At 42.0% G+C, this 25,420-nt stretch overlaps 1 protein-coding gene across 1 annotated transcript in view; it reads right to left on the bottom strand.

Moving 5' to 3' along the window:
• WWC1 (WW and C2 domain containing 1) overlaps positions 1-25,420 on the bottom strand; it is a 159,058-nt gene that overhangs the window by 18,021 nt on the left and 115,617 nt on the right. Inside the window, exons 9-15 of the mRNA XM_043988364.1 lie at positions 24,580-24,822; positions 18,332-18,421; positions 17,629-18,164; positions 13,236-13,344; positions 11,659-11,739; positions 9,920-10,006; positions 6,353-6,545 (exon numbers count right to left, since the gene is read on the bottom strand). Coding sequence (XP_043844299.1) covers positions 6,353-6,545; positions 9,920-10,006; positions 11,659-11,739; positions 13,236-13,344; positions 17,629-18,164; positions 18,332-18,421; positions 24,580-24,822 — 1,339 coding nt within the window. The remainder of the gene's footprint in view (positions 1-6,352; positions 6,546-9,919; positions 10,007-11,658; positions 11,740-13,235; positions 13,345-17,628; positions 18,165-18,331; positions 18,422-24,579; positions 24,823-25,420) is intronic.

Genomic DNA, 25,420 nt, shown 5'->3' with positions numbered 1-25,420 from the left:
GAACACTGGATCAGTTTGGTAAACTAGGTAAACCTAGTTTATTTTTGCATATCCACCCAGCAATAGTAGTTCCCAAATGTGATAGAAATGCCAAAAAAACAGGGAAGCAGAAGAAGCAAGGTTGTTGTGGACAATTCACTTGCCAGTCAAGTTTGCCCCTGGATAACTAGATGTTAGAACTACTCTATCACAGTCAAGATTGACTGTGGAGAAATAGGACTGATTCTGTTCTAACAGAGAAATACCCAAGGATTTTAGTAGGAAACAAGAAAAACTTTCTGAATTGCCATTGATGATCCTATATCTGTCAAAACCTGGTCAATCCATGGTTTCATGATCATCATCAATTTCTATGAGGCAGATTCTCAAGTCAATGAGGAAAACTTCTATAATCCCTCTTTCTAGATGCATATCTCTTAGAGACTGCTCCTTATTTTGATGAGTGCAGATATTGTTAATGTAGCTTCACAACCTTACATGGAATGACTGGGTGAAGGGAAAGATAGACTCATAGTTGGAAGTAACAGTTGAGAAATGCCTTGACCTGAAGTGCTTCTGGGGTTCATGAGGATATATGATTAATCTTTGTGTGTGTGAGAGAGAAGGTGAGGATGAACTTTCTTATGAAAACTATATTAGGTGTTATAGTAGGAGGAAATCCTATGAAGAAATATTTATAAAGACAAGTCTATAAGGTGCTTCAGAGAAGCTGAAAGATGGTTTCCTGTCATTGCTGAAGAGAGCATGAAGAGTAATGGGAATAATTTTTTTAAAGGGAATCATCTTGAGGAGAAACATCAAGAAGATGTTAAGGAGACAAATAATGAACTGGAGTAAGTTGAATGGGTTGAGACTTTCCAGACAAATGAAAAGAAGTTAACTATTGATAGTTTGAGTTGATTTTGTTGTGACACTGGTTATTGCTAAATGTTGAAAGTAGTTATTTATTTATATATAACACACATATCATATATGTATATATACACATACAAAGATGTATGTATATATCTGTTCATTTGTTTAAAAGCTATATGTTAGTCATTTTAATATTGACATATAGATAATAAAAATAATTACTAGTAGTAAAGGTTTCTCATTCATTATATAATATTTAATGAATTTGAATGGGAGCTTGAGCTAATAATTTAATCAATGAGAAGAGATTGTAAATTCATTAATGAGAAATAAAATTTCCAAAATACCCCTAGATTGTTAGAGAGATTAGTAGAGTAAATATATAGCAATGATTCAATCAAGTGAAAGACAGAGGTTGGGTGACTTAACAGTGAGTGTAGTCAGACTCCAGCCTCCTGTTCTAAAAGCTAGCTGATTGTTAAAATTTCAGTGTGAACACTTACACCTCAGAAGTTGGCAATCTATAAATCAGGACTTGATTTATTGTTTAGTTGCTTGTCTCAACTTAAGAAAATGTTAATGTAGATTAAACTTCAAAGTATGTATGTATTTATTTCTACTCCCAGATGCATTAAGCATTTACTAGGACACTTTTGTTTTGCTCTACTGGTATTACTTGAACTCAGCACAAGTGCAGTAGAAGGCCAGGAAATGAAGTTATCACCAGACTGGAAGCCTTACGACTGTAGGCTAATATTGATGATGATTGGCATTTATATATTGCTTTAAGTTTTGCAAAGTACTTTACATGCATTATCTCATTTTAACCTCACAACAACCCCATGTTTCTTATACTTTCTATGTCTTCATTCTATTTTAATTGGCAGAGTATGAATAGCATGGCACAGTGGTAAAAAAAAAAATTGGTGGGGGTGGGGAGGGTGGAGCTAAAGAAAAACATGTCTAGGAAATAAATCAAGAGGTAGGGAGTAGGGTGGGAAGGAAAGGCAAGAGATGAAGATAGAAGTCAGAGGGAATGGGAGCCACAAGTTGTTAGTCAAGTTCAGGTACCACAAGGGTCCTATAATGGGACTGGAAAGAATACCTAGCCCTTTCTTTTCAGTCTATGCAATCCTACTCATTCTTTTGGGGGGGGCGGGGCAATGAGGGTAAAGTGACTTACCCAGGGTCACACAGCTAGTAAATGTCAAGTGTCTGAGGCTGGATTTGAATTCAGGTCCAGTGTTTTATCTAATGCTCCACCTAGGTGCCCCAAATACTACTCATTCTTCCAAGTCCCAGTTTAAATATCTACCAGGAAGTCTTCCCTCAAGACTGCTATCTTTACTAATCTCCATCTTCTTCAAACTCTACAGTTCTTAGATTTTGAACTGGAATCTAATTTCATTGGTATACAGAAGTCTTGGAGAGGAAAACAATAATACTAGTGAATAAATATATAATAACTAGCATTTGTCTAGTGCTTGACCCATTTTATAGGAGGGGCTCTATAAGACCTAATTGTCTGAGGCAAGCCCAGCCTCAGATAATTACTAGCTGTGTGCCCCAGCCAAGACACTTAAACTCTTAGCCACTGTTTGTTTCCTCATCTGCAACCTTATGGGGTTGCTGTGAGGATCAAAACAGATACATATATAAAGCACTTTGTATACCATAAATGCTAGTTATTATTATTATTATTATTACTCAGCTACTGATATAAACTCCTTAATCAGGGATGAAGACTTATTTCTCAATAAATTTTTCTTAGTGCATAGTACTAAGTAGGACGTTAATAATTAATTACTGAATGAAATTAAATTAGACGAAGATAGCACATTTCCCAGGCCCATCCAAAGTAAAGGAACCACATCCCTAAGGTGGCCACTAATGTTCATCTCCACCCCCAGAATCACTTATCTAACAACCTCCCTGATTCCTCACATTTTTACTCCTTTCCCCTCAAAATTTGACACTCCATTATTTGAATAAGCAACTCAACATTTTCAAGTAACTCAGTGAGGTGAGCTTCTCATCAAGCAGCTGAATATAGATAAGTGCCAAAGTGAGATGGAGAGATTTGGCTGCCTCCATGGCAACCTACAATGGCCAGATTTCAATTAAGAAGGAGGAATAAAAGGCAACCAATTAGGAAGAGGAAACAGGACCGATTCTCTTCTAATTGAGAAATACCCCAGGGCTGGGGAAACACTTCACTAGGAAGCCAGAAAACCTTTCTGGGTTGTTATTCATGAATCTACTAAAGCCAGATCAATTTATTGCCTCATCATCATCCATTTCTATTTGTTACAGAGTCCCTGAGGAACATGATGCAGGGAGCAGGGGCAATTTCTTTCAGTTTCCTGAGATGGGGAAGGAATGCTGGAGAATCTCAGAACTAAAGAATGCCACGGTTGAAGAGGCCCTGAGAACACAAGATGCAGAATGTCAGAGCTAAACCTCAGCTTTGCCTCTGTTGTGTCTCTTGCTAAGGAGAAATAAGCCAATAAAGGCCCAGACTTGTCACTTTGCTGAGGAACACACTAAGTACACACATGGATGCAGTCACATATGCACACTTATATACATATGTTATGTAGTATATATCATACATGTATAGGTTTGTATGCATGGAAAATGAGGCAGTGTGGTATAGTGGAAAGAGCACCTCTGGACAGTGCTTGTGCTTGTGACAGATCTTGGACTGGTCATTTAACCTCCCCAGAGCCTCAGTTTCCTGATCTGTAAAATGAAAAGGTTAGAAAAAGGCCTCTGAAATCACTTTCAACTCTAGACTTGTGATCTTATGAATGATAAGAGAAGCCTGCGTATTTATAGTGCTTTAGGTTTGATGAGTGCTTTCCTGGCAATGACCCTGTAGAGGCAGTGAGTATAGAGCATATATATATTCCCATTTTGTGGATGAAGAGAATAAGGCAAAAAGAGGTTAAGTCACTTAGCCACAGCAATACAGTTATTAAGTGTCAACACCTAGGTCTTTCCTTTGTTCAAGGACAGCACATTCCCCATTCTACCATGCTGATGAATGAATCTCTTTGTAACATGCACATTTCCTTTGAGTCAGGATACACCCTTGTTCCCTGGAAGTTATGATTGGGGGAGGTAAGGGAAGTTTTGGAATAGTGATGTCAGTCAACCCTAGGACTTGGACCCAGTCATGGCAGTTAAGAGTATAATCCTGTTCCTTTCCCTTAAATGTCTCTCCTCCTTACTCCAATTCCACAATAGAAAGTGCCAACCTCCTTCCTCACTAGGCACAACCAATGGGTTCCTAAAGTGAGCCCAGCGAAACTTTCTTACAAAAGGCTCTTTAGCACAGAATCGCAAGAAATGGGCTTAAACAAGAAGAGATTTAAGGTAGATAAAAGAACTAGCTTCCTGAAGATTATGACACTGGAAGAAAACACCAAAGGAGTCTCTGAAAATCAGCTTCCTTTGGACATCTAAAAGCAGGATACAATGGTTATCTTGGACATTTATGGACATCTAGAAAGCAAAAGATTACCCACATGACTTTGGAGCTTCATTTGCTCACTAAAGTTGGAGAGTTCCGCTCAGAACAAAACCACAGCTGTTCTGGAGAGCAGACAGAAAATTACTTCTATTTGTCTCCCTTAAACATTTCCCTTTATCCTCCTTTGAATTTTAGATCTTGGGAAATGGGGGCCAGGGGAGAATTATCTAACTTTTACTTCCTCTGGATACATTCTTTTCCCTTTGGAAATGTCTGTTACTGTTTCAGAGGTAAAGAAGAAACAAACTAAAGAAGGAGAGAAAGAGTAGCAATTGTAATTTCTATACTGATCAGAAGAAAAAGGGTACACTGTGAGCCCCAAGACATCCTGGAAGAGAGAAAGCACCCATTTCTCTCAGTTTCCTAGATAAAAAACAATGAGTTGAGGGAATCCAAGAACAAGAGAATGTCAAGTGGGAAGGACACTCAACTGTAAGTCTTAGAATCCCTAGCTGAAAACAATACTCTGCATCTGAACAGTGGCAGTTAATCTTGCTACTTCTGGACTCTATCACTTAATGCATCCCCAAATCATGTCAGCCTCAAGTAAAAGATCAAGGTTCAGCTCAGGTACAACTTTCTACCAGGTCTATCCTGGCCGCCCAGTTTCCAGGGGCTCCCTTCCTCATGATGGCCTAGATTACTTTCTATTTGTGTATATCTTATTTGTATTTTTTTTTTCTGTGTACAAGCTGTTTCCCTCTAATCAAATGGAAGAAACTTGAGGTGAAGATAAGGGAATGGACATTTTTTCAGTATCTACCGAGTGCCAGACACTGTGCTAATCTGTACAAATATTATCTCATTCAATAATTTGATACTGAAGAGAGAAATTATTTTATTGTTGACTTTGCCTGTTCTCTGGTACTTAGCACAAATGCCAGAAGCACAGTAGGAATTAAACAAATACATGTTGATTAAAAAGATAATGAACTGACACTTCTGGAGCATAGTAGGTATATGTCTGTGGGCTTTATTAGAAAAAGTTAGAAGAGTGAGTTTACACCTTTGTAGCCTGGCTATGCGCCTATCACAGATTCTCAGTTCTAGAGTTCTTTGTCATTGCTTGTTTAGGTCTCAGGTTCTATCAAGGCTAGTCCTGTACAACTCTGCATCTCTTTTCATCAAAGTAGGACCCAGATGTCTTTCAATGATGGTGATTGGTCAAATGGGAAAACTGGGGATACATGGAAGGAAAACTGGATCAGCCTCTGTTTCTGTATACAATGGTACTGCACTGGCCATCTACCTGTGGAGTAAAATGTAGGCTGTACTCTTTTTCTTAGAGTATGAAAGACTAATAGCAGTGACCTGTTAGATAGAAATTATGTCCTGGGACCTGGAATCCTGAGAATTAGTCTTGCTTCCCATGGCTATCTTTATTGAAAAACAGCACAATCAAGTTTATTTTACTGTGTAATTTGAGGGACTCTAGAAAGACATCCCTCTACCCCTGAGCAAAAATATCTCCTTTCACCGTCATGCCTTCAATTATACCATGGGTGAGTGTTTTAAGATAACCACTATCTGTTCCTTTCATAAAATGCAATACATCTGGGAGGGAGGCAGTGTGCCTTAATAGATGAATAGATGGTGAGGTCAGAAAACCCTGGTTTGAATCCTTGCTCAGATATTCACTAACAAGGTCATCCTTGTCAAGTCACTTAATCACTATCAGCCTATTTGCCACACATGGCTACAGTCCTAGCATGGAATAAGATAATAAATATATAATTATAATGATATGGATAGTAAGATTATGTATCTATAATATGTTGAAAACCTTAAAGCATTATGTTTATTATTATTATTGCCAATAAAAATAACTCAAAAAAACGAGCACATTCTACCCCAGATACATAGGTGTTATTTTCTCAGATTGAGATTCTCAAATGATAGCTAAGAACTCAAGTAAGGAATAGTTTGTAGATAAAGTTCTGGAGACAGAGAAATGAGCCTCACCAGGCACTCTTCCATGTGGTTCTGATCTGTAGTGCAGACATCCACTCTTAAGGTCTTCTGGTGTAGAGAAGGATAGGAGATGGATACCCAGAACATTTCATTGAACACAAGATTGTCAGAAGCTTCCAGGCGCCTCGTCCTGAACAAGCAAGGTGCGCTCTCAGAGCAAGGAAGGATAGCAACACGGACATTTCTAAAGGGAAACAACAGACAAGTTAAATTTTATATTATTTTTTTGTTTGTTTGTTTTTTTTGTTCTAAAGTCCTTTATTTGAGCAGGGCCTGGTCACAAGCTGCCCTCAGGGGACAAGTGTCATCCCACAGCTTTGAGGTCCTGAAACCCAAGCCCTTTTCACCCCCACCATCCCCGCCAATGTGCCTGAGGAGTTGGAGCTTCTCTTCTGGCCCTTCAGGTAGTTCCAGCCTTCACCAACTGTACACCTGGATGGTTGAGGGAGCAATAGACAATGAAGACATCAAGCTGTTGATGCCTGAGTTCCAGCTCTCTTGGAGGTTAATGTTGAAATGTGGAGTGGATAGGAGCTCCAGCCAGACGCCCATGTGCTTCAAAAGTAAGTCTGAGTAATGGTTGAAGGCGACTGGGATAGTCTCCTGTGCCCTTCATAGTGCAGCCTGACCCTGGGAACTCGACCCCAGCAGCCCCTGATCATAAAGGAAGTATAGGGACCCATCAGCCAAGCCGGCCTTAATGCAGAACCCTAACAGGGGCCACAGGCGGGTAGCCATGATCACTGAGCTCCACTGCTCTGCTGAAATGCAAGGACACAGAGCTCCGCCCACCTGCCAGCGATCAGGTGCCGGCTGCACCCGGGGCAGGCTGACTTTTACATAAAGGCTTTACTAAATAGTTGCTGTGACAGTACTATTAGCTTTACTTTGTTACAGGAGAACTTACAGGAATCAGGGAAATCTGTAAATGTTTGGAATGTGAAAACAAAATATATCAATAAAACAAACAAAAAAATAAGCGTAAAAGAAGAAAAAAAAGTCAGTAGACTTTTAAAACTAGTTAACAGGGCAGCTAGGTGGCGCAGTGGATAGAGCACCTGCCCTGGAGTCAGGAATACCTGAGTTCAAATCCGGCCTCAGACACTTAACACTTACTAGCTGTGTGACCGTGGGCAAGTCACTTAACCCCAATTGCCTCACTAAAAAAAAAAACAAAACCCAAAAACTAGTTAACAAGGACAGAATGGAGAAGGAAGAAGATATGACCCCTTACTCTATTTTTGTATTGGTTGGAGGCAGCTAGGTGGTGCAGTGAATAGAACACCCAGGCCTGGAGTCAGGAAGATTCATATTCCTGAGTTCAAATCCAGCCTCAGACACTTACTAGCTGTGTGACTCTGGGTAAGTCACTTAACCCCGTTTGCCTCAGTTTCCTCATCTGTAAAATGAGCTGGAGAAGGAAATGGCAAATCATTCCAATAACTTTGCCAAGAAAACCCCAAATGGGGCCATGAAGAGTTGGGCACAACTAAACAACAAGAACAACAACTGAAAAGGATACATAAAGTCTCCAGGAAATCCCATCATCAGATTCTTTTTTTTTTTTTTTGGCAGGGCAATGAGGGTTAAGTGACTTTCCCAGGGTCACACAGCTAGTAAGTGTCAAGTGTCTGAGGCCAGATTTGAACTCAGGTCCTCCTGAATCCAAGGCCGGTGCTTTATCCACTGTGCCACCTAGCTGCCCATATCAGATTCTAAGGACAGAATTGTCTGTTTCTCAGTGATACTTAGAACATTTGGTCCTCTCTATTCTGCTTCACAGGAAGTAGGGAGGAAAAGTTATGGACATCTGGTGTATAGTGTAAAACAGAATGGGCTCTTGGCAAAGTCTCTCTGGGCTTAAAAACAATCCTTCCAAAAAGGAAGGTGGTAAAAAGGTTGGGAAATGGGCCTATTTATCAAGGAACTCCCACATGATCCACTCATGGGATGTCATTATAATTGATCAATCAATACACATTTATTAATTGTCTGTTTTGTGCCAGGCACTGTGCTAAGTGCTGGCAATATAAAGAAAGGGTTTAACTTTTTCTGCCTTCAAGGAGCTTACATTCCAATAGGAGAGGCAATATATACCCAAAAAATTAAATTAAATTAAGTTAAATTTTAAAAAGGGGCAGCTAGGTGGCATAGTAGATAAAGTACCAGCCCTGAATTCAGGAGGACCCGAGTTCAAATCCAGCCCCAGACACTTGACACTAGCTGTGTGACCTTGGGCAAGTCACTCAACCCTCATTGCCCTGCAAATATATATATATAAAATAAATTGGGCAGCTAGGTGGTGCAGTGGATAGAGCACCGGCCCTGGAATCAGGCGTACCTGAGCTCAAATCCGGCCTCAGACGCTTGACACTTATTAGCTGTGTGACCCTGGGCAAGTCACTTAACCCCAATTGCCTCACTAAAAAAAAATATATATATATACATACTAAGGGAAGGGTGTATACATGTGTCTGCACACAGCAGCCTCTCCAAAATGGCTGATTGCTACATGGTTTAGAGAGAGGAAAGTGGAAGAACAAATGAATATAAGGGAAGTGCCCTTCTACAGAAAGGCCTAGGACTCCTGCCCTTGACTAGTAAGAGACAGCACCTGATGTCCAGGTCTACAGAGAGCCCAATTCAATGGGTCTCGTTCTTTGAAGCCTATCAGACTGTGGAGAAGATGAGTAGGCTAAGAGAATTCAGGTGTCCTTTAGACGAATCTTATTGTCACTATTAAGCCATGAGATCTTAAAAAGAGGAAATACAGACTCCTTCCTTAGAAACCTAAGCCATATAAACACTTGACATAATATGTGTGGAGGGGTGGTGGTGAAGAACCAGTCCTACATTAAAAATAAAAACAATTGTCCCACCCAAGCCCTAAAGATCTCCCAGAAAAGTACAGCAATTAACAGTGCCTACATAGAATGATTGGGGCTGTCCTATTTTTCAAAGAAAGCCTCTTATACAAAAAAATTGAACTTACACAAAAAATAAATTAGGGGGTGATTACAGAAAGAATTTTAGCCTCTGGCTGAATGAGATAGCCAGCACCTTTTCTCTTTACTTGTCCCTATTCTAACTGTGCTTTTAAAAATTATAACTGTGGGGGGCAGCTAGATGGCGCAGTGGATAGAGCACTGGCCCTGGAGTCAGGAGTACCTGAGTTCAAATCCAGCCTCAGACACTTAACACTTACTAGCTGTGTGACCCTGGGCAAGTCACTTAACCCCAATTGCCTCACCCCCCCCCCCAAATTATTCCATTTGCCAAAACTTACAATATTTTTAAATGATTAAATATTACACATTTTTTCAGGATCACATCTATTGGGGGAAAGCAAAGGCAGACCTTTCGCAAATGTACAGTTAATATTAGGGAATCAAATCAGATGGCAATCCTGAAGCACAATAATGTATAATGCCATAAATATGTAAGAAGTGCTTGTGACACAAATGGAGCTTTTGACACTGAAGGAAATGTGTGTTTGGGAACCAAGCATTTCAATACTGGTGGAAGATGACACTTGGGCTCCTCAGCTAATATACTTACACCTTCTGGTCTTGTTGCAACAATAGAGCAGCAAAGTTACTCAGCTGGATGATTAATATCGCAAATTGCTTATTCTTCTCATCATACCTGAAATGAAATGGGGAACATGTAGCACCTGTTAATAACAAAATGCTTCTTTAGTAGCAAGAAGATGCAGTTGCTAATGGCTTAGGAACTGATTTTGGAGAATTTTCACTGAACTTGCACTTTGCTGTATTGTTAGATTATCAGAAAGCAACAGACCTGGACCACATTATCTTAGCTCCTTGCAGACATGTCTTTGCTAAGCTAAGATTTATGTCATGCTTCGGTTTTTATAGAGTAGTTGATATATCCTTCTATAAGAAATGTCTTCTTTGAAGAATGTTTCTGTATCTTTTTGCCAAACCTGTAGCTGAAGGACATTTTCCATTATGGTACCCAAAGTCCATTATATGGTCCCCAATCAATGAATCCATTCAACCTAGTGTAGCAGACGGAGCAATAGTCCAGAATCAGGAAACTCAGTTCTCCTGCTGCCTCTGCAATTGACTTGCTTTGGAAAATGTCATTTAAACTCTGTGAGACTTAGTCTTAAGGGGTTAGACCAGGTCTCCAAAGTGGGAGCGCAGGGTTTCCTTGGGGCGGAAGAGCAGGGAAGAATCTTGCTCAAAGGCACTACCTTTCAGACCTTTTAAAGTTCAATGATTCTGTAACTTCAAGGTAAGAAAGAAGCTTTTTACCCTGAGAAGAATTAGTTTGCTTCCTCTTATCAAACAATAAGAACAATAAAATGAAATATATCCTTTTTGCCTTAGCTGCCAGAAAAATCAATTTAAATTAAACCATTGTAGCTCTTTCATTTCGTTACCACAAATTGTTTTTGGAGGTAGGCACAAAGTAGGTAGGTATGCACACCTACATGTATATATATAAGTATAAATGTACACACTTCTACTTGGTGGGAGATGCTGCTAGATTGAGTTGGGTTAATCTGCTTCTTCTCTACCATGGGAATCCTCAGGGAAAGGCAGTGAGAATAATCTGAGAGCTCCCTCTGCTGGCAAGATTCCATCTGCAGCAACAGCTTAGTAGATAAGCCCATCCTTGAACTATGGGTATGTTCCCAGGTCAAGGTGTTCATTACAAACTAATTCTCTTATGGTTGAGAGGTATGCAAGTTGAAGAATAAGGTGGAAGATTTCAGAAAGCATACTCAGGGAGTTACCTACGTGTGTCTTCAGTAGCTTTGACAAGGCAATTCTGCAAAGCTGAGCTTACATGCCTTTGAAAGCAGAGAGATTTGGGCCCCATGAGGGTAAGAGCATTCTGGAATCAACTATAAAGAAAAGTTCTCCAATAATATAGGTGTCAACTGGGTTCCTAAAACCATCAGTAAGGCTATGATAAAAGCTCCAAAGATTTGAGGATATGTCAAACTTTTACATGGGTAACATAAAGGGAATACAGCTAGCACGATGGAAAGAATACAAGATTGGAAGTTTGAGATCTGAGTTTGAGTTTTGGCTCTGGCCTTTACTTCCTATGCAACCTTGGGCAAGTCACTCAGTCTCTCTGTGTCTGCTTCCTCTGTCAAAAGGAGATAATCATATCTGTCCTACCTCCCTCATAAGGGGGTTGTGAGAATCCCATGAAATGAATGTGAAAAGTACAAATGTAAGGTATGGAGGGTATGGGCAATTAATAGGTGTCTCAAAACCCAGTTTCCCTATTCTTTTACACCATTTCCCAGTCCTTACTTCAGAGCAATCTGAACTCTGGCAGCTCCTATGGCTTCCAACTCATCGCTGTCAAACACAGTAGCTTCTGAAGTGCCCAGTCTGAAAAGCAACAAAGTAGAAAAAAAAATTGAGGTTTAAAGCAGCTCCCATCAGGAAATATGAGAACAGCTCCATGCATTTCTAAATGAACCCAAAATAGGGAATGGTTGAAAAACATTTGTGGTATTTGAATATAATGGAATACTATGGTACAGCAAGAAATGATGAATATAAGGAATTCAGAGAAACAGGGAAAGCAATGCATGAACTGATGGGGAGTGACATAAGTAGAAGTAGAGCATCTGGCACAATGGCTGAAACCAACCATGATCTGAGAGGATGTGGAATGAAACACAACACCCCTCCTCTTCAGAGAGGTGGGAACATACTAAGGCAGAATATTGACCTCACTGTCAGACCTGCTTACAACATTCCATGTTCTTTGCTTAACAAAAGGTGATGTCTTTGTTACAAGAAAGGGCTCAAGTTTGAGAGGGATGGGAAGGTCATTCTAGAAATGGCTGTGATATAACAATAAAAAGCATCAAAAATATGTATATAAAATCAAATGTAACTTGTAAATTTTTTTAAAAAATGAACACTGTAATTATAATGACCAAGCTTAGTCCTGAAGAAGAGATGAGAAAATCAACCTTCCTCCCTTCATTCTAGAGGTGGCGAACCATTGGTGTGGAATATTGCTCATACTATCAGTTACATTTGATGAGTTGTTATGTTTTGCTGAATTACCTTGCTTTCCCTTTCTTTCTACCCTCTCTCTTATTATTTATTGCAGGGATGGCCTTCTCTCTCTCTCTCTCTCTCTCTCTCTCTCTCTCCCTGAATATATGTGGAAATAAAGATTATGTAGAGCCAAAAGATCTCAATTAAATAGTTAATAAATTAATGTAACAAGGAAATTTTGTGTTCACCTATCAAAGGGAATCCACTTTCCCTGTGCCTTCTTCTTTAAGGTTTGCCCATAATATCACCTGGAGCCCCTATTCCTAGGGAAGCCAAACATTAGGCTTTAATGAAGTGCTCATCTGTGAAAGAAATTCACAGAACAGAGGCTTCTTCTTCCCTTGAATTTTTTGCCCTGGGACATTTAAAACTGCTCCCAGGGGCAGCTAGGTGGTGCAGTGGATAGAGTACCGGCCCTGGATTCAGGAGGACCTGAGTTCAAATCTGGCCTCAGACCTTTACACACTTACTAGCTGTGTGACCCTGGGCAAGTCACTTAACCCCAATTGCCTCACCAAAACAAAACAAAACAAAACAAAACAAAAAACTGCTCCCAGATGTTTGAGTTGCCTCAAAGAGCTAACATTTCCCCTCATTTTCAAAGCCTTTAGCCCACTTCCAAACATAGCTCTTGACCTAGAGCTTCTGAGCTGTAGACCAGGAGAAGGGCTGAATCTCTGCACCATCATCATCGCCATTGTTAAAAACCCTAACAATGCATGTCATCATCCCCTGATGATTGCAAGCTCATGGTCCCTACCCTCCTGCTTAACAACCTGAGGCAGAAGGACAGCAAGGACACAGAATGTTACCTCTGTCCAGAAGCCTCGTACACACCACTGTCTCCTGCCACCGACTCATCTGACACAGCTGCTGATACACAGGCTACTTTCAGGACTGGTCCTCTGGCCACATTCGAACCTGATTAAGGAGGAAGAGGAAAGGAGTCAGTCAGTCAATCAATCAATCAATCAATCAATCAATCAGCAGTCATTAAATGGCTAGTATATGTCAGACACTGTGCTGGGCACTGAATGTAAAAAGACAAAAAAGTTATAGTCCCTGGGGGCAGCTAGGTGGTGCAGTGGATAAAGCACTGGCCCTGAATTCAGGAGGACCTGAGTTCAAATCCAGCCTCAGACACTTGACAGTTATTAGCTGTGTGACCTTGGGCAAGTCACTTAACCCTCATTGTCCCACAAAAAAATTTTTTTAAAAATTAAAAAATAAATTACTATTTGGGGCAGCTAGGTGGCGCAGTGGATAGAGCACCGGCCCTGGAGTCAGGAGTACCTGAGTTCAAATCTGGCCTCAGACACTTAACACTTACTAGCTGTGTGACCCTGGGCAAGTCACTTAACCCCAATTGCCTCATTAAAAAAAAAACAAAACAAAACAAAAAAAGTTATAGTCCCTGCCCTCAAGCAGCTTAGGTTAAGGAAATATCATATATAGGCAACATGTATCCCCAAGTGACCTGCCCTTCCCCCACTTTTCCTCAAGAGAGTCAAATAAATTAAAAATAATCCCTATGTGACCTCTGAGAGACAGAAGTGATATAAGAGCAAGAGATTTGGGTTTAGGGTTAACAGAGATTTGTATTTGAATCCCGGCTTTGACCAAGTCTAGCTTCAAGATCCTGCACAGGGCTGAGCCTGCATTTCCTTACCTATACAGTTAGGGGCTGGTCCTGGCAGGAATTCTCCAAAGAGGCAGCTCCCTCTATCAATGTAAGCCAATACCTCCTGGGCAATTTAAAGGTCAGAGAAAGTTGCCATGGGTACTGAAAGGTTAACTGATTTGCCAAACGTCACATCTTTATTATATGACTGAAGATTTGAACCTAGGTGTTCCACATTTTGAGGGAAACTATCCACCACCCCATTCTTCCTCATGCTTCTTTATCTGTAAAATGGAGGTAACATTTGTACTGCCTACCTCACATGATCGATGTGAATAAAGTGCTTTCTGTATTTTAAAGTACTAAATAAATGTGAAACATTGAGGCAAAAACTTTGGTACTTATTACAGCAGTGCCGAGGTAGAGGTGGTATGGGAGGGGATTCCTATTCTCCCCCCACCCCACCCCTACCACCCTTTCCCATTTTCCTTTCCCTTAAAAACAAAAAAGGCATGGCCTATTTCTCATTTTTGTCTTTGTATGCTGGTAACTAGAATAATGCTTTGCACAGAATAGAACCTTAATTGAATTTCCCTAGCTCACCCATCCCTAAGATCCTATTGGTTAAAGAATATAAAGAATTAAGGTTAAAGAATTACTTCTTTATACATGTCCTAACACCTTACAGTAGAGCAGCAGCAATCAGATTCTTGGGGATAGCAAAAAGTGGAAAGGCATGGGTTTAATCTCCCTAACTGATCCATTGGGCCTATTCTATTGACTAATCTAGCCCCTTTTCTTCCCTGATTCTTTTTTTTTTTTAAATAGTGAGGCAGTCGGGGTTAAGTGACTTGCCCAGGGTCACACAGCTAGTAAGTGTTAAGTGTCTGAGGCCGGATTTGAACTCAGGTACTCCTGACTCCAGGGCCAGTGCTCTATCCACTGTGCCACCTAGCTGCCCCTCTTCCCTGATTCTTTAAGGTTCCCACCCACCAGGTCACTTGGGACACAGTCTCTAGACTTCTTGACCTAGGCCTAGTAATTAGAATGAATGCTGAACACCAGCTGCATCTATCTAGCAGTCTTACCACTAGTCCAGGATGACAACGTGTGTCTGGCAGAGAGGGGAGGAAGAACAATATTGTCATCAATCACTATGCCTGCTAGGAAGGCAAGTGGGAGAAGGGGAAGGCCTGTTGGATGGTACTAAGAGACATCTTTCCAAAGCTATTGTCCATGAAGACAGTGTATTTTTGTTGTTCAGTTATTTCAATAGTGTCTGACTCTGTGACCCCATTTGAGGTTTTCTTGGCAAAGATACTGGAATGGTTCGCCATTTCCTTCTCCAGCTCATTTTAAAGATAAGGAAAGTAAGGCAAACAGGGTCAAGTGCTTTGCCCAGGGTCACGCAGCTAGTAAGTGACTGAGACAAGATTTGAACTCGGGAAGAGGTCTTCCTGACTCCAGGCCCGTGCTCCATTCACTGTACCCTCTAGCTGCCCTGAGGACATTGTATAGGTTTCGCTTATTTTTACTCCCTCTCACCCTATGTATGGTGAGTATAATTCTGAGGCCTAAGTCTCCCACAACCAGTCATACTAGAGGGATCAGAGCAGGCATTATAAAGCCAGACAGATCTTCCCCTTCTCCTCTAAACCACTTAGGGAGATTACTCTGTCTGCTGACTGAACAGCGGTACTAATCATTTAACCTGCTTAGCAGTTGAGTGCCTAGATCCTGCCACCAGCCCCAATGCCACTGACAGGGGACCTCCCATAAGAACATTCACAAGAACACAAGAAAAGCTGCACTCAGACCAATGGTTCGTTAAGCCCTGCATTCTGACTGACAGTGACGCCAAAGAAGTTTGTGGATCAACAACAGAGCTGCCTCTCACGATGCTGACTTCATCGAACGTGTCCTGGACATTTCTAACTTAACTGAGTAATTCCATCATAGCAGGAGTCCCTTTTATAGAAGCCCATGTACTCCTCAGAATAATGTTCTTAAATGCATGAAATAAAATGCACAAGATTACAAAGCAATTCTATTGGAGCACAGCTTTCAAAATATGTATATTAAAAAAAAAAAAAAAGACAACCGAGTTCACAAACCCCAAGTTAAGAATCTTTGCATTACAGAATTTATATCCAGAGATTTGTTTAGATCCTGCTTTAACCTCTTTGTATCTGCAGTCTGGACCACCTCACAGGGTAAAAACATTTCCTTCAGTTTACCACCCGCTGTATTAAAGAAGTACTTGCTTTTTATTTATCTTAAGATTCTTTGCTTTAAGCAGTAAGGGGTATATTCTGCTCACATCCATCTAGCTGCTTCAGACACAGGGCTGGTGGGTAGCCATGATGTTCCTGCCTATTGCTCTGATTAAATGCCAGGAATTCACCCACCAGGGCTCCCTATTACTGGTGTAGCCTTTCCTCCCTCTCCTGCTTCTCCTCACACCATATAATGCTGCCATGTGAAGTAGATTCATTTGGGCCCAGTGCTAATTGGATTTACATTTGCCAGATGTCCCTGGGGTTGTATTTGCTTTTTGGATAAGCTCTGGTTGCTTCAGGTCCTATCCTATGAGCAGCCAGATTCTTCTGTAGATAATTTCTGGGGAGATAAATTCCCTCAGGGCAGAGACCACTGTCTACTCTTTACCTAGATCCTAAGCCCCTCGCACAGGACTAGAGGCACCTTGAAGGAGTTCAGTAAGTGTTTATGGACTGACAGACATCCTTTCTTCGTTTCTGATGTCTAAGCTCAGTGGCTGGGGTTAGCTGGACAGGTTCCAAAGGCCTGAGAAACACATTCCTTGAGAATATGCCAATCAGGAATTCTTAACCCGGGGGTCACAGATGCTCATAGGGTTTTTGGATAGATTTTAGGGTGTTTAGGAACTTGGATAGGAAAAAAATCCACATCTTTATTTTTATATTACTTGTTTCTTTTGTAAGCCTCTATATTCTATTTTATGCATTTAAAAACAGGTTCTGAGAAGGAAACCATAGATTCCATCAGACTGCCCAAGGAGTCCATGACACAAAAGAGGCTGAGATCAGCCCACTTATTTCAGTGCCTATGCAGTGACTACAGACTGCCATGCTCAGCCAAAAGGAAGGCTTGGGGCAGCCAGACTCTCGGCTCCTATCTTAGAGGCTCTATGTGTGGCAGTGTATATGGGCCACTTATGGACGCTACAGGTGTCTAAGTAACTAGGGACAAAGTGGTGTAAAGCCTATCAGGCTAAGAGTTTCTCCACATCCCCAGGTTCCCACAGCCCAGATAGGCCTCATTAGGATGGCATGCTTAGATGCAACTCTACTTTAGCTCATGGCAGAAGAGAAGGAGGAGGAAGAACATCTTCCATCTTTGAGAGGCAGTACTTTGCCCAGTTTCCCAGTGACTCTAGCTGAGTTTGCAGAAAAGATCATAAGGAGGTCTGAGAAGACCAGGGGACCAAGGACATTTTGGAACATATGCACTTCAGCCAAGTCCTGGAGCAGTGAGGTTCCCTTTCCTGTCCCTCTTCAGAATGACCAGGGTCTAGATGCGGAAGCCTATAAGGAAAGCTCTACCTTGACAAAGCTGCTTGTCTTCCACTCCAGTTTCCTCTAGCCGGTAACCATTTCCAGTGCTGCTACCAAGGGTGAGCTCAGAAAAGTTTACATTCAGCTCTGGATCTTCAAAGTCCAAGGGGCTCAGGAAAGCATCTCCCGCTAAGAGCGGATCGATGACCAGAGGGGAACAGGGTGGGGATGGGGAGGAAAGAGAGGATCGAGGGGAGAGTGAAGTCATGGACTTGGGAGTGCCAGACAGAGAACGGAGTGCCTGAAGGCGGCTGGCTGCCTCAGCTTTCTGAGTCTTGACCACTTCATTCTCATGGATGGTGGTGATGTAGCCCGAGGGCCGGAAGCCAGTAGCCCCCTCCATTAGCAGGAATTCCACTTTGCTCTGGAGCTCAGAATCCAGCTGGTCCAGCGGATCATAGTAAAGATCAGTCAAGCTGGCCGAAGTGGAAGAGTCCACGCTAGAAGCTGCCAGGGAACCCCGGCTGGAGGTGAGTGAGCCAGGGCTACTGCCAGAGGACAGGGACTGCATGCTGCTGGAGAGGCTGCAAAAAAGATATCAGAAAAGTCTATGAATCGCATTGAGAGACTCTGCAGCTCTAGGCCCTTCCTGCAAAGCTACAGGGTCTGGGAGCAGGCTTAGGGCGTGAGAGTTTTCTGATGCCTGGGTTAAAATTGTGGAAGGCCAACCAGGCCATCACCAAATACTCACCTTTTCAGCTGCACATGGAGACTTGCGACTAGCCTTGTCATCTCTTCTAGTTCTCGCACCAGTTGATTTCTCTTACTGTTTAACTTCAGCCTATTATTGGAGGGCACAGATGAGAAGGAAGTAAAGTGAGGTGCTAACCTATCTTTCCACCCTCCTCACAAAATAACTCACATGAAAAATTTCTGTTTCCAGAGAGTTTAGAGATTTACAGAGAGCTTTCTTACAAAACACTGTCTGGACCTGAGGTGGCACAGTGTATGGAATTTTGGGGCCCTGTAGTCAGAAAGACCCGAGTTCAAATCCAGCCTCAGGCACTTACTAGCTGTGTGACCCTAGACAAGTCACTTAACCCTGTTGGCCTCAGTTTCCTCATCTGTAAAATGCGTTGGAGAAGGAAATGCCAAAACCATTCCAGTCTCTTTACCAAGAAAACCCCAATGGGGTCATGATGAATCAGACACAACTGAAATGACTGAACAATGACAAAAGTAGACCTGATAATTTACTGATGAGGGGAAAACTCCCTGTATGGCAATTTCCTCTGCTCAGACAGATAAGTGATTGGGTTGCAACATATGCAGTTAGTTTCCTGATTACACCAAGAGGCATAATATATGTTAGGGGCAAGACTTCAACTTTCCTCACTATGAAGGCCAGCCTTTTACCCACTATACCACACTGCCTCTCAATAGTGAGAACTACTCTCCATTTTACAGATGAGGAAGCTGAGGTACAGATAGGTAAATTGGCTTTACCTAGGCACCAGAATCCAGTCACACAGTTAGAAAGTATCAGAGCTAGGAGTCTAACCCAACTCTCTTCACTCCAAGAGTAGGGCTCTTCCCCCTCCCTTGATCTACCCCTCTCATCTCCATCTCTCTGTCTATGTCTCTCTCATACACACACACGCACACACACAGAGTAAGGATTCTGAATCCATAGAATAGCAAGTAAACAATAGGCTAAATCTCACTTTTCTTGAAAAATCATTTCTAAAACAGAAGTATTTTCTAGCTTCCTACCTAAATTCCAATAAAGAGGCACTCTCTCCAATTCTGTGGAACCCCCCCCCCCAATTTCCACCCACCCCTCTCTTAAAGCCAACTCAGACAGGCTTTCCAGTCTCTCTCCAGGGTTTGGAGTTCTTCAGCCCTTCTCCAATTATGCCAACTACCAGATCCTAGAGGTTTGGTTAGGACGGGCCACTACAAAATCAAGCAAGAACAGTCTCATTGTCTTGAATGGGCCTGGGACTCTTCTTAGTCTGTGACAGTCTATTGTTCTCTAGTGCATGCAAAGCTGCATCTGCTCTGAGGAAAACCCCGGTAATTAAAAAAAATACTGAGGGAACGTGTTCCACTGCTTCTTGTCAAGAGTACAGCCTGCCACTGGGTCTGGAAGTACTGCTGTCATCTGTTGCCATCTGTGCTAGTGAGGGCCTCCCTCCCCTTGATGCCCCTGGTGGCCTGATCACCAGGCCCCTGTCAGGGACTGGAGATAAGCTGGGGAACCTGGACTGGGGCTCAGCCACTGAGAGGGGACTAACATTGATGAACCTGTTCAGCTTCTCAGTGTCAGGGAAAACAAAACCAACAAATCCCAGCAAAACCAAGCCTCAAAGAGCAGCCCACAAAACCAAACCAAACCAAAAAAAAGAACAAGGCTTGCTATATAGAAAACCCCATAGAGAGGTGGAGGTTGTTGGAAAAACAATACAGTGGAACATTCTAATCCAGGGCAATTAAAACAAGGGCCAACCAGAGCCAGTGAGCAGGGCCAGTGGCAGGTTTCCTCCTAGCAAATGAGGATCTCCAAGGATTGCTATATTCAATGACCTCTCTGACTATTTTCTGCTAAAGGAGGCTGGCTGGAGCCCAGTAAAATGCATGCCTGGGGCTTTAAGTGAACTAGCAGCATTTGAGGCAGTGGAAACTCTTATGAATGAAATTCTTTAATATCAACAGAACAGAAGACCTTGAGAGATCCCTCAACGATCCACTAGAGAGATGTTTAGAAAGGGGGTGATTGCTGAGGTCAACAAGGAACTGTATTCTCAATGTCTCCTCTTTGAGACACTCCTGAGCATCCTCTCATCCATGAGAGACAAGGCAGGGTTAATTGCATCGGATTCCAAATGAGAAATATAGTCCAAATTAGAGGCCTCAGTGGGCTCCTTACAGAATTAGAACTCTATAGTCAATGAAGCTTTTAGAGAACCCCTAGAATTTACATTCATGGTACATGCCCCTTTGTACCCACAAAAATATGTAGGTGGACTATCACCCCTCAGGGGTTCTTATCTAAGCCATATAGTTTTTCTCTTCAATGCCTCATGCATCACAGGTGGGCCAGGAACACACAAAATCCCCAAACATCCATCTATTTGGGGCATTGAAGGCAAGATAAGGAGCACGGTCAGAGTGTGGGAATAGAAGTCAGAATCAATCATTGCTATTCTGTAACTTAGTGGTTCTTATGGAACTGAAGATGGAGGGATTATCTTTCATTATTCTGGCTGGAGAGCCTTGACCTGTGAAGTGGAGACTGGGTAAAGTCTACCAATCTGCCAGAAATGGCTTGGGATCTTGCCCCACCCCCACACCCCACCCCATCTTTGTGTCTCTGCCTGTTTCTGTGTCTTTCTGATTTTTCACTTAAACCCTGACTCAGTTTCCTCATCTATAAAATGAGGATAATGATAGCACCTACCTCCTAGGGTTGTTGTAAGGATACAATGAGATAATAACATTTGCAAAGCATTTTGCAAACCTTTAAGTACTATATAAGTGCTATTAGAATCCTCAGGGCTCATTTTGATTCATATCCTTCCTTAAGTGGGAGGATAGCCATTAGATAAGAGAAGGAGAGGGAGAGGGAGAGGAAAAGGGAGAGGGAAAGGGAGAGGGAGAGGGAGAGGGAGAGGGAGAGGGAGAGGGAGGGGGAGATGGATATAGAAGAAGAAGAAGAAGAAGAAGAAGAAGAAGAAGAAGAAGAAGAAGAAGATGGAGGAGGAGGAGGAGGAGGAAGGGGGGAGGGAAGAAATGGAGTAGAGAAGAACAGAGGGAAAGAACAGAAAGAGCAAAGGAAGGAGAGAGGAAAGGGGGGAGGAGGAGAGAAAAAGAATTGGGAGGGGAAGGAAGATTGGGAGAGAAGAAGGAAGGAAAGGACAGGGAATGATGAAGGCAGGGGAGGGTTATTATATTAATTGTTCCATCCAGGAGGATGATTGCTTCTGTAAGCAACTATGCTGCCCAGAGAGCAAACCGCCTTCAGGGAACTGTCTTGAGGTTTCTCATAGCAGCATCCAGCTCCCTGCCCACAAGCTGTCTGGCTTCTCTGTTGTTAATTCCTCCTAAGGATCCAATCTCTCCAAAGCACTAAATTGCATTCTCAGCAGCTGCTTCAGAAGGCAAAACTCTTACTTCTCTGGCCCAGGGCACACTGCACCAGATGGGATTGGGAAATGGCAAAGAGTCAGCAAGAGACTCTGAGACCAGGCCCTCTATAGCCTAGACATCATCAGCATAGGGGAACCAAAGAAACTTCCCAAATACAAAATCTCTTAGAAGCATAGTCTTCACATCTAGAGGAGACTACCTATTATACTTCCAAATAGTAAATATTATGGCTTCACGGGAATTTGACAGTTGTCCATCTAGTCCAACCCTTCCACAAAAGGAATTCCCTCAAAAACATACCTGACAAATGGCCATTGAGCCTCTGTTTAAGACCTCAGGAGGGAGAACCCACCTCTTTTTGAGGCAGCTTAGCTCACTCTACTTTGGACATTTCTAATTGTTAAGAATTTTTCCTGACATCAAACCTAAATTTGCCTCTTTGCTCCTGGTTCTGTCCTCTGGAGCCAAGCAGAACAAGATAATCCATATGACAGTCCTTCAAATACTCGAACTTTATCTGTCATGTTTCCCTGAGTCTTCTCTTCTCCAGGTTAAACAGCTCTTTCACTTGACTATGGCCTTGAGACCTTTCACTTCCCTAATCATTCTCCTCTGGACACTCTCTTTCTGTACAATGTCTTTCTTAATCACTGGCACCCCAAACTCAACACAGTATTGCAGATGAAGTCTGATGAGGGACCTGTATGGTGGGACTGTCAAGCTACCTACTCCTGGAAGCCATGCCTCTCTTAATGCAGCCAGAGATCTCAGTGTTTTTTGCTACCAGATCACACGTCTGACTAATATGCAGCTTACAGTCCATTAAAATTCAAAATTTTTTCAGAACAAGTACCTTCTAACCATACCTCTTCCATCTTAACTTATGAAGTTAATTTTTTTATGTTATTGCCTTCATTTTTATAGTAGAAGCAATTGAAGCCCATAGAAGTTAAATGATTTGTCCAAAATAATAAGACCATAGGCAGGGGGTGTGCTGGTGAATGTTTAGTAACCAGCCCTCTGAAAGGAAACAAATGTGTTGAGACATACTTTTAAGTTTAATTTGAATCATTAGTATTTTTTCTATCACTTTCTTAAGTCTAGGCAATCAACAAGATAATAAATCAAGCCCTGATTTGTAATGTTTGCAGATTTCTGGGGTGTAAATGCTCATACTAAAAATTTAACAATTGGTCTTGAGCTGGTTTGAGCTGGCTCCAGCACACCCTTAACCATAGTTCTGAAGCTGAAAAGGATATCAGAGGGTCATCTAGCTCAATTTCCCTCATTTTAGAAATGAGCAAACCAAGGCCAAGAGAAATTAAAAGATTGTTCCAAATCACACAGATGCTAAGAGGTGGGAGGATGAGAATCTTGGTCTCCTGTTTACTATTCTGGTGATCCTTCCGCTACATCACATTGTCTCCAAGCTGCCTGCAAAATGACCAAGGTACATTTCAGCAGGGTAGGTCTTTATGAGCCCTCTAGGCATGCAGGCCAGGAATAGTGATGGACTCCATCCCCCATGAAGTCACTTGGCTTTCTCCCAAAAGCAGTTTCAGGGTTTGGTTGCAGGTGTGGAACTGAGGACCCTGGGAAAGGGGCCAACGGAAAGCAAAGGTTTTCCTAAGTCCAAGACAAAGAGCTCAAAATGGGGCATAAGGAATCGTTAGCGCTAAATGAGATTCCCAGTAGATTCTTTGAAGTACCCTCAACTCTTAATTACTCAGGCTCTTTGCTTCTTTTCCTTCTCATTTTGTCTTTAGATCATTTTTCACTACTTATCAGCTCGCTCTCCATTTGGCAATGGACTGAGGAAATCCAAGCCACCATAACCAACTTGACTTCCTGTGAAGAGTTTTGATAAAAAGCTTAGTTGGATAGGCTGAAATCAGTGGTGGAAAGGAATTTTGGATTAAAAGAATGTGAACTCCTACCAGTCAAGATCTACGAAAGGTTGCATAATATCATGCAAGGAGCTCTAGATTTGGTTAAATGGTCTGAGTTTGAGATTGCATGTGACCCTGGAAAGGTTACTTAACCTCCAGTTGTTGCACATGTAAAATAAGGAAAATAATATTCCCCAAACCTAGTTTCTACAGCTTTTGTAATGACCACAGAAAATACTGAACGGGAAAATGCTTTGTGACTATGAAGTGTTATATATCTAACTCAAAGAACTGTTGTGAGGAAAGCACTGTGAACATCTATCTGTTCCCTATCTAGTTAGGTAAGATGTCTGTATTGTTCCCTACATAAGTATTTATCACTGTGTCAAGCAAGATATATCATCTGTGGTTGTTGAGCTGTGGATTGTATTCATCCATCCATCCAACCATCCATCTATCCAGCCAGCCAGCCATTCATCCATTCAAAGTTCTTACTGAGAGTACTGTGTGCAGAGTATTGTGGGCAGAGCACCATACTAGATGCCACAGAGAACAGAGCAAATATAAAAGACAATCTGAGCCCTCAAAGAGTTTATGCTCTAATTGGAGAGACCCAGCATCTAAAGGAAGAAGCAAAGAAAAAAAGCAAATGCATAATAATGCAGTCCATAGAAATACAATAGGGTTCCCTACTTTACAACAGAGAGGCATTCTTGAAACATCTCCCAGAAACTTGAGTTTTTGTCAACTGAATCCTATTTAAATCATTGGGGTTGGTGGCTAACATGAATTCTTTTTAAGTAAAGAACCAGCCCACAAATTCAGATTTTTCCATAATGGTTTTTCTTAAAGTGAGGGTGTACCTATTGGCAAAAGAAACTGAGGGTTGGAGCATAGATCATAGGAAAAGGACTCCAGCTTCTTCCCTGTCCAGCCCTTCTGGCCCCAGCTCTAGGACTACCTCTCAGTTAGAGCTTTGCTCTGAGTATCTCTGGCTGCCTGAAGGTCTTCCTCCAGCCGCTTCCTTGCCATCTCCAGCTGCTCGACCTCACTCTGAGTCCACTTCCGAGGGCTGATGAACCGCATCTCCTTCAGCAGCTCCTCCTTCTCATTGATGAGAATCAATCGATCCCTCTCAGAGTCTAGTACTCCGGGCCAGGCCTCACTGTCCAGCTTGGCCAGCTGGATTTTCAGGTTGGCGATCCTAAGGAGAATTACAGAACATTAGAACTGGAGGAGACTTTGGGGACCATCTAGTCCAGTGGTTCCCATTTAATGGGTTATGAAAAAAAATTCTTTAATGTTACTTTAAGTGGTAAATACAAAGAATATTAAGAGTTTTATGTTAAATTACCTTGGGGGTTTACAACACTTCGCTGCTGTTGTTGTTAAAAGGTGTTCATGGGACAAAAACCACTGGGAAAGACTGATCTCGTCCAATTCCCTCATTATACATGTGGGGAAACTAAGACACAGAGAGGGGAAGAGACTTGCCTAAGGTTAAAGAATTAGTTAACCGCAAGTCTGGTATTAGAATTCAAGTTTCCTGACTTCTACATGAATGTCTTCCCCTTATATATGAACACATGCCTCTCTGGTGGAGAAAGGAGAGGAACAAATTTTATATCCAACAGAGCTTTGAGGTTACATTTTCCTGAACTTCATTTTCCTTCTGAGGTACATTGTTGAGGAATTAGGAAAGCAAGTGATCAATTGTGGGAATTGAGTGAACCACAGTAACTCCATCCTGTGATTCAATTCTGGAGCTAGCCAGCTTAGTTTCTATTCAATTATGGGTCTAG

The sequence above is a fragment of the Dromiciops gliroides genome, chromosome 2 (genome assembly GCF_019393635.1).
Source record: "Dromiciops gliroides isolate mDroGli1 chromosome 2, mDroGli1.pri, whole genome shotgun sequence".
NCBI classification, from domain to species: Eukaryota; Metazoa; Chordata; class Mammalia; order Microbiotheria; family Microbiotheriidae; genus Dromiciops; species Dromiciops gliroides.
Note: the sequence above shows the minus strand (reverse complement) of the source record. Positions and strands in the feature narration are given on the sequence as shown.